Source organism: Saccoglossus kowalevskii, chromosome 16 (genome assembly GCF_978046115.1).
Source record: "Saccoglossus kowalevskii chromosome 16, keSacKowa6.1, whole genome shotgun sequence".
NCBI classification, from domain to species: Eukaryota; Metazoa; Hemichordata; class Enteropneusta; family Harrimaniidae; genus Saccoglossus; species Saccoglossus kowalevskii.
In genome coordinates this window covers 17,087,463-17,096,736 of record NC_140656.1, presented here as the reverse complement: position 1 = coordinate 17,096,736, position 9,274 = coordinate 17,087,463, and the positions used below count along the sequence as shown (strand labels likewise).

The window sequence follows — 9,274 nt, the reverse complement described above, 5'->3', positions numbered from 1 at the left end:
GACACCTGGTTTGTAGAGTGGTTCAAGATGGTCCATAATTACACTGTTGGCGAGTTGTTCGTCTCATGGAGCTGATAATTTTTGTCATCTTGTATGTTTTGGATAATAGATTTGTTTTGATTCTATATTATTGTTTAATACCTTATGATATTTAGTTTTGAGAATTAAGGCACAGGTCAAATTTAGAGTACCGGTATTGTACCGCAACCACTGCATGTACTTAAAATTTAGTTTTTTATATTCAACGTGTATCTATAGCTATAGTTATTTACACATGTTAACCAATCTGATTAAACTTTCTCATATGTTTTAATCTGTAGTTGTTTTAATAATAAACAAATATAACTTAGATCTTAAAGAAAGTGCAAGACAAATGCCTGTTAACAATAGAAACAAAGATCATCACTGGTTTAGATTATTTCAGTTTTTGATAGAATAGATATTTCCTCACTACCCAATGAAGTACCAAAATCAAATGTAACAAATATTCCCCCATCAGTGCTCTTACCATCTAGAGACGAGAAAAAATATTTCGATCTAATTTGATTGTTCTAAATTCAAGGATTCTTGTTGCGAATTTCAGTAAATTTAATTTTTTCTCTTCAATTACACCAGACCACATACAACAAAAATACACAAAAGAAATGAATACCAAGTCCAATGACTACAACTTTCCTTTGAAAAGGCCAGGCAGCAGATAAGCCAAGTTTCATTTGGAGGGGATGAGCTAACACGCATTCGGGCTGAAAAGGGCTAGCACATCTAAGCTGGTACACATACTCCAATGAACAGATTAGAATATGTAAACCCAGTGGTAATTGGGAACTGGCATTCTAAACGAGCATTCTTAGCAGTCCTTTGGCATGAACTCTACATACATGATGCCATCAACCAATTCTTCCGCTCGATTGTTAGATGTTTTGTCATTGAAGCTGCTTTAGAGTTCTTTCATATGAAAAACATCACCCCTATGCCATCAGTATATAATCCCCTACCAAAGTCAGCATCAAGGGCTGTAAAAGCAGAATACAAACACAGTTATTGGTAAGTTTGTTGATAAGATGGTCATTCCAAATACATCTACAGAATGGGAAACGCAGTATAATGATGAAGATGCAGTACCGAATCATCAAGCAACATACAATGACCATGCTTATTCATTATTGCATCATCTATTCTACGTTGATCAAACTCCAGAACAGCAAGTATCAATTGAAATGCAAGACCACAATTACACAACTGATCATCCTGTGGGGATCACACAAGTTATATACAACACTGCTGATGGTATTCGGCTATGCAGCAGACAGCTTCAGGTAATTGGTCTCTTGTTTATTAATCAAATTGATGATGCACATAAGGAAGCTGTTGGTGGCCGATATCTAATAAACTTGAAGTACACGCTGATGTATTTCATGGAAAAGCAGGGCCACCATTCTAATTATCCTACTTATTCAAGCCGCACAGCAGTTCATTGGCCTGCCAACTACACCCACAAGATTTGATTTATTTCCATAAGCCCTCTCAGACTGATCTTTTTAAATCTCATCCTAGACCAGACGGTGTGAATTTGGAAGATATTCCACTTAATTGCGAGTCTGACTGAAGAAGATGAAGGCACTGAACAAACATATGATATAGGTAGTGGAATGTACAGGGTGAAGACTGAGGAAGATGTCAGTGTCTGATGAAAATACTTGTAGCAAATCAAATCTTTTTGTTCATTAATGCTCCATCATCACTCAAAGCTATGTTCATGTTCTGTACCACTCGCAACTTATTCAATTACTTGTGTTTGTGTATAGATAATGTAAATAAAACGTGTACATTTTTTTATATAAAAACTTTGTATGTTATTCTTTATGGAAATTAAATTTAGGAGCACCATAGTAGGTCCAAAAGATGATGTGGTTGTTGTTGTTGTTTGTTTCATTGGGCCATTCCAGTTTATATCTACACCACCCTGTTGATGAGGTCGGATTTCCAGCACTGTATGATGGGGAAAATACCCTGAAATTCCAACTGTATATGGAGAAACAGAATTTGGAAATTCAGACGAGTATGGAAAAAAAAATTCTGGAAATCCAGGCAGTTATGGCTACTAAATTAAATATGGCCTAGTTTATCTCACCACGTAACGGTTGACGAGATTGGATTTCCAACAGTGTATGACTAAAAAAACTTGGAATTCTGACTGTATTGGGCCAGTATGAAAGTTATTTCTGAAATTAGATAATGATGGTGGGATGAATGAGCTCATCAACACCATGAATCAGGATTAGTTTGGATTTCCATTATCAGATATAAAATTTTGAACTTGGTAAATTAGCATATGATGAGTTATATTTGGAAATCCTACTCTGTATGGTGTCACAAAGGAACTCATCAACACCATGAGTAGGACCTATAGTTTTGGATTTCCATTACTGTATGGTGAATGGTGATTTGGAAATAAAACTTTGTATGATTTATACACCCATGGAAATTATACCCTGTATGAAGTAAACTCATCAACAGGGGGGATGCATATATAAACTGGAATGGCCCATTGCAGTTCCCATTACCTGTTCCTCTTAATTTGACAATGAAGTGTTTGTATATAATCCAAATACAATATTATTTTGCTCTTGAAATAGAAAAATTACATTTTGCATTTACATGCACTTCTTTGGGGGACCTCTTATATATTTAGAACAGATCTGGAAACTGTAAAAGCAGGAATTCACCTTACATTTTATATGGTTGCTATTGAACAAGTCATGAAAGAAACAATTTATTCATAAATTTTATTTCAAATATTCTGCACCCCCACCCTGTACAGTATAAACATTTGTGAATATTCAAAACCCAGGTAAAAAAATACAGTGAAAGTATAAAAAAATGCTCGTTGACATCTCTCTGTAAAAAAAAAAAACTCTGCCACTTCTACCTCTGCCGGTACTGTGTCTCCCTCTGCCGCCGCTCCCCCTGCCAGCACCCTTTCTAGGAATTATTTCTTAACTGCAGCTTTCATCCGGATTTGAAGTCTAAGGAAAATAAAACAATATTCAAACATCTCTGCCATGAATGGTGCAGGGTACCCCAACTAGAAAGCATACTATTTGCTCAAACAGGCATAAACTTTATGACTTTGTCTGCTGAGGCATTTTGAACAATACAAATAGCCATGAATAAAAATTATTTGTAATCTAAAAAATGAAATGAAAACAAGAAATGTTGAAAATAAAGACTTGCTTGTATCAAAGACATAATTGGGGTACTATTTATTTTACTGCATTTACATTGAATTTTGCCTATGTGCTAAATTAAACTTTTTAGTCAACCCCCATCTATAGTTTTATCTTACAAATATTTCGATTTTTTTTTTATTATTCTACATGAACAAAATTTTTTAATATTTTTTTAAAAAACTGTATTTAGCAAGAGAAAAAATAATAACTTGAGAACGGTAACGTGCATGACAGACTTCCGTTTACTAGTTAGTAGTTTAACATGGTTCACACAAGCTTTTCCCGGCTTTGAAACGGTGACACCGGAAATAAAACATACTGTGTTTGTTTTTTGTACAATGTCAAAACCACATTGATTTGATCTTAATTTACAGACTAAATTTAAAGTTTTTATTCCAAATCACATTTTCGAAGAGCAAATCAATGTTTGTAAAATAAAAAAAAGTAGTAAAAACTAAAAGCCGAAATGGTCACCACTGCCTAATACAAAAATACCTCTCGTCGCTACAACGTGAAACATAAGAATACAGCAATGATTAAGTCCGCTAAAATATTTTCTCAAAACAACACAGACAAGTCTACATGGAAAACGTTCGATCAATAAAAACCACTTGTATTTGTTTACGTCCTAATAAATATTCAATACTTACGTCGATGTCAGAGTGCGTTGCCGTGGAATCCATTTTAGAATGTGAAATGTCGCGATAACATCCATATCACGCGGTAATTATAATGTAACACTGTTCTTCATCACGTGATCAGTCAGATCACCTAGACCACCTCGTCAAATCCATTACTAAAACTAGCTTTCCAAGAAAATAAAGAAATTAACAGTAAATGGTACACCAATATAGATTCCCTTTTAAATAACATCAACCATTCTTACCTGATCGACAGCGATGAAACTCTAACTGCAAGGCAATTAGGACAAATCAACAAAAATATACAAACATCATTCATATCAACTTGGAAAAGTGAATTACATAATGACAATCGATCAAAACAAAATGAAAAAATAAATTAAGAACATACAGAGAATTAAAAAACAATTTTGCTTTCGAAACATACCTTGTTACCCTGAAAAACATTGATATGCGCGAAAATTTAACTAAATTCCGCCTCAGTGACCATAACTTGAAAATTGAGACTGGCAGACACAAAGGAATACCCCTTGCTAAAAGATTATGCAACCTTTGTGATAAAAATGAAGTAGAAGATGAGTATCACCTCATGATGTCATGTAAAAGATATACCCCCGAAAGAAATGTCCTATTCGAAATAGAAAAAACCAAAACTTTAAAAATTTGCCGCTAAAGACTCAATTCATAGCCTTGCTAAACAACAGTGGCCTAACACTCCCCGTAGCAAGGTACCTAAAGAAGTGTTTTGAAATAAGACAGCAACCCCAGTGACAACCTTCTCTCACTATTTGAGTTTTGCATTTTGTTTTATATCTATCGTAGTATCATAATTTCATACTAGCTATTATCTGTAATGTATTAGCTTAGATTGTTTTTGTTTTTGTTTTTTCTTATCTATTTTCTGTTTTGTAACCTTTTATTCCTTTTTAAACTTTTGTAACCATTGCCAATCCCTCCGGGGAATGTGTAAGTGTTAATAAAATTATTATTACCTAGAAATATGGCGTTGAGTTTGATCGTAAGCTTTTTTTTTCCGCACTCGTATCCGTATAGAGATCTATGTAAATTGCATTTCGATAGGAGTTAAGCAATTTCAAAGATAAATGCAACAAGTTTTCAACCCCAAATTGTTATTTAGAACGCAGTTAGAGACGTTTTCATTCCAGCTACTGGGCCTTTAAAAGAATATTTAGAGAAAAACGATTGACGGACTCGGCAACGGCTGTGAAATACTGCATACTGCGTTTTACTCACCTTGATTTTGAATCCATTTAATTCGGCAGCCCCGTACAATAGAACCTTGGCTTGTGCTTGTGTGTTCAGAAATCATTATCATTTTATAACCAGTTTGTGTTACACGTTGCCAGTGCTCTGGCCGCACCTGACACGATGTTGAATTTCAAGACTGTTAACCACCGACCAATAATATTGCTTCCTCTATATAGAACACCAACATAGCAATATGGTTGGTCAATCAATGTGGATTTTGAGAGACGTCTTATCGGCAGCTCAGGGCTAAATAAAGGTCAAATAGCGTTGGTTGCAATTGTGTCAATTTGCTAAAAATAACTAATGACGTAATTGGCTACCACGCACGCGCGGCAAATTGAAACACATTCGGACAAACAAACCAAAGCTGTGCGCCTGTTACTGTGGATATTTTTAATCGCTTTTCTTCCACAATATCAATATAATTTTACTATGGTGGCTACTCGACATTGTTGTTATGGATTGTGCCGTTCTTATTCACGGTATTGATATAGAGAATCGATGAAAGGAGTGTATTTTATCCCGTTTCCAAAACCACACCTTGGAATGGAAAAGTCCCTAAGATGGGTAAGGGCATGTCGTCGCGAAAATTTTACGGTCAGCAACATAACCAAGGACACGTATATTTGTTCGCTGCATTTTATTGGTGGAAAGGGGCCTACAGCTGAACATCCAAATCCCATTCCAGCCACAGCCACTTCGACGCAGGTAAATACACATATGTTTCCCCACCACTAGTTTCGTCCGCCATCTTGTTTTCGCTAGCAGCGTTTCAGGTTCCGTACGCCAGATCGACTGGTATATTTGCAGACCAATAAAATATAAATATACTGACCGACCTGAAAAAGACGCACGGATCCTTAAACGCACCGCGAAACCACGATTATGTTTTGCAGATATTGCGTGTATGAAAAATCCTCTAAAATGTTATTTAATATCCGTTACGGTTTTTCGTTGTGCTTATACATTTTTCCATATATTGGCATAGGTCCAACAAATGAAGAAGAGAAAGGCACCCACGGATCGTCAGGCCACCACGGAAAAGAAAGACTGTTGTTGAAGATGGAATTGACAACGAAATGGCTGATACACTTCTTGATCTTTGATTGTTTTCGGATACTTCAGCATGTAGGTATTTTTATGTCATCAATTAAAAGTTTACTTGGCAAACAATATTTTGTTTGTTGTACAAAGAAAAATTGATGGGGTCAGAATACTGAAAATTAAGATGTGGAAATTAAAATCTGAGATTTTTTGAATGAAATATGTTTTTCATATTTAATTAAATAAATGATCAGACATATTTTATCACAGTATTGAGTTAATGGCATGTTTAGTTAATCTCCCAGCTATCTCCCCATTACCCTTACACAAATTAATTATGCCCCTAGAATGTCTGATATTTTGTTTCCCATAATTAGTGATAATAGTTGATGTTTTTTCGAGCAAGAGTTTCAATAATATGTTCCTGATTTGTAAATTATTTTTCTATTATAATACATTTTAAACAGAAAATTTTCATAAAATAATTCATTTCATTTATGTATTTATTATAGCTTGTGACGTGCGATGGCAGCATTCTGTTCCAACTAACTCAATAGGCATTCAATCAATACCAGAAATGAACGATGCATCAACACAGACAGATCGCAGTCAAGATGCTGATATTGTTGCTCTCAAAATTGAGAATCTGTGCTTAAAAAATGAACTTATGGACTTGAAAAGTAAGAAAAACAATTCCAGTAAAAAGAAACATTTCTCTGTAGAAGATGTCAGTGATGATGATGTGAAATGTAAATTTTATACTGGGCTTACTTGGTTGCAGTTACTTTGTTTGTGGGATTTTTTGGGTCGAGCAACAAACAAATTGTCTTTATGGAGCAGACCAATGAAACATAATGAGGAATCACCGTCAAAACGACCTGGTCCAAAACGGAAATTAGAACCAATGAACGAGTTGTTTTTAACCTTAGTTAGACTTCGTTTAGGATTGCTACATTCAGATTTGGCTTATCGTTTTGGAATTAGTAAAGGCAAAGTCTCTAGTACTGTGATAACTTGGGTACAGTGCATGTTTCTTCAATTCTGCACACTGAAAGATTCTATGTTCCCTTCACGAGATATTTTGAAGAAGTCTTTGCCAAAGTGTTTCAAAAAGTATAAAAATGTCAGGTCAATCATAGATTGTACAGAGATTTTTGTCCAAACAGCAACCAACTTTCAGCAACAAGGCAATTTGTATAGTACTTATAAATCTCACCCAACGTTTAAAGTTGGGATAGTTGGGATAGCTCCAAATGGGGCAGTCAATTACCTGTCAGATTTATTTGAAGGTGCTGCGTCAGATAGAAACATAGTAATTGAGTCAGGGTTTTTAGACAAATTAGAACCAGGTGATCTTATTCTAGCTGACCGTGGCTTTACAATTAGGGATGTACTGTTTGATAAGAAGGCTGACTTGAATATACCTCCTTTTCTTCATGGGCGTGACAGGTTTACTGTGCAGGAGGAGGCAGAAACAAAACAGATTGCCAAAGTCAGAATTCATGTAGAGAGGGCAATTGAGAGATTGAAGAAATACAGATTATTTCAGAAGACAATTCCATTGTCGCTTGCTCCAGTAGTTTCTCAAATGTTTTTTGTTGTTGGCTGTCTTGTGAATTTTCAAGAGCCACTGGTTAGCTAATTTACCTTCCATGGAAACGAGTGTGGCTACCCCCCAATTTTTTTTTAGATTTGAAATTCACTTTGTATGATCTGTAAACTACCAAGAAATAAACAAAAATTAGGAATGGATATGATTTTGTGATCAAGATTATTTGCGTGTAAACTTGCATCTGTCGTGTGTTTATGAAAACACTACAAAGGTCAAGGGAAATGCATTTTATTTATCAGTACCTTTATTTTCAGTGAATAAATAAGTTTTCTTTGTCATGACAGAATTAGTAAATAAAAAATGACACAATATTGAATTGAAGTATTTGTTGTTTTTACTGTTGGTGCAATGTAAATGTAATGTTGCATATTTACAACAAAATAATTTAGCAGTAATAGCTGAGCAATATTGCAAAACTGTCCTTGCCATAATAAATACTCCCAACTCATTCAAATTTAATTGACCCATCCCTTAATTATCAAATACTGTAAATAATTTTTTTAAATATATTTATGATAAAACTGTAAATAAAAAATGGTGAAAACATTGAATCTTGTAAATATTTATAAAAATTAGTCCAGACCTTTCAGAAACAACAAATTTCATTGCCGCAACGAACAATCAATCCAGAATCTACAGATTCAGTCCATACATAAAGTTTACTCTAAATGTACTGGTTCCAGGTCTCGTGGAATTCTCATTTCAAAATATTCTGGACAGATGAAACTGTGATGAAATTGTAGTAACCTGGGCTTTAGTTTCCCCCATAGCTCATGATCAAAAGTCACTCGCTGATAGAAAATGCCCCTCTTAGACCATACAACAAAGTAAGCGAAAGACAATCCAGTCACACCCATCTGCATCTGTATTTGAAAGTAGTACTGGTGCGAGGTTTTCAGGGATAGCACCCCATCATCATGTTCTCTTAAGCATAATGACGACCACTTTTCTTTAGAGAGCTTTGACTTTGCTTTATTGGGGTCAATATCTTCCAGCACCTTTGGACATTTTATTTCCAGTACACCATATTTATTGCTAGGTTGAGATGGCTGATATATTAATCCATCTGGATCACATCCAAGTTCTGGAAAAAGTGGATTTACCCACATACCAGTCGGTATGACTTTCATATTTGATTCAGTATCTTCCATCAGCTTGATGAAGTCTGTTCTGGCCTGATCTTCATTTCCAATTCCATACTGCATGGCAAATGTTGTTGGGGATTTTTCCCATAGCTTTTTTCTGAGGACATCTATTATTCTTTTATCAGAATTGGCCATGTAAATCTCTCTGCAATTTGACGCAGTAATACGCAACAATCTCTGGGAGAACCATTCATCAGTACCTTGCTGCTTTACCAACATGTATGGCTGATGAGATGGTACTGACAAGTTTTCCAGTATCTGTGTCCTCTTTTTCCTTAATATGTCCATACGTGTATCATCAAGTTCATAGTTCTCATATGTAATAAATAATAG

The 9,274-nt window shown here is 35.1% G+C and overlaps 1 protein-coding gene across 1 annotated transcript; it reads left to right on the top strand.

The window, feature by feature from the left end:
- Positions 1-5,491: 5,491 nt before the first annotated feature.
- On the top strand, positions 5,492-8,112 carry LOC144356789 (uncharacterized). The gene is made up of 3 exons (XM_085491529.1): positions 5,492-5,848; positions 6,129-6,268; positions 6,697-8,112. Exon 3 carries the CDS (start codon positions 6,762-6,764, stop codon positions 7,824-7,826), a length of 1,065 nt encoding a protein of 354 aa, XP_085347655.1. The 5' UTR covers positions 5,492-5,848; positions 6,129-6,268; positions 6,697-6,761; the 3' UTR covers positions 7,827-8,112.
- Positions 8,113-9,274: the final 1,162 nt, after the last annotated feature.

What these genes read in the sequence shown, in the direction of transcription:
- LOC144356789 (XM_085491529.1), top strand. Translation starts at nt 6,762, where the DNA reads ATGAACGATGCATCAACACAGACAGATCGCAGTCAAGATGCTGATATT.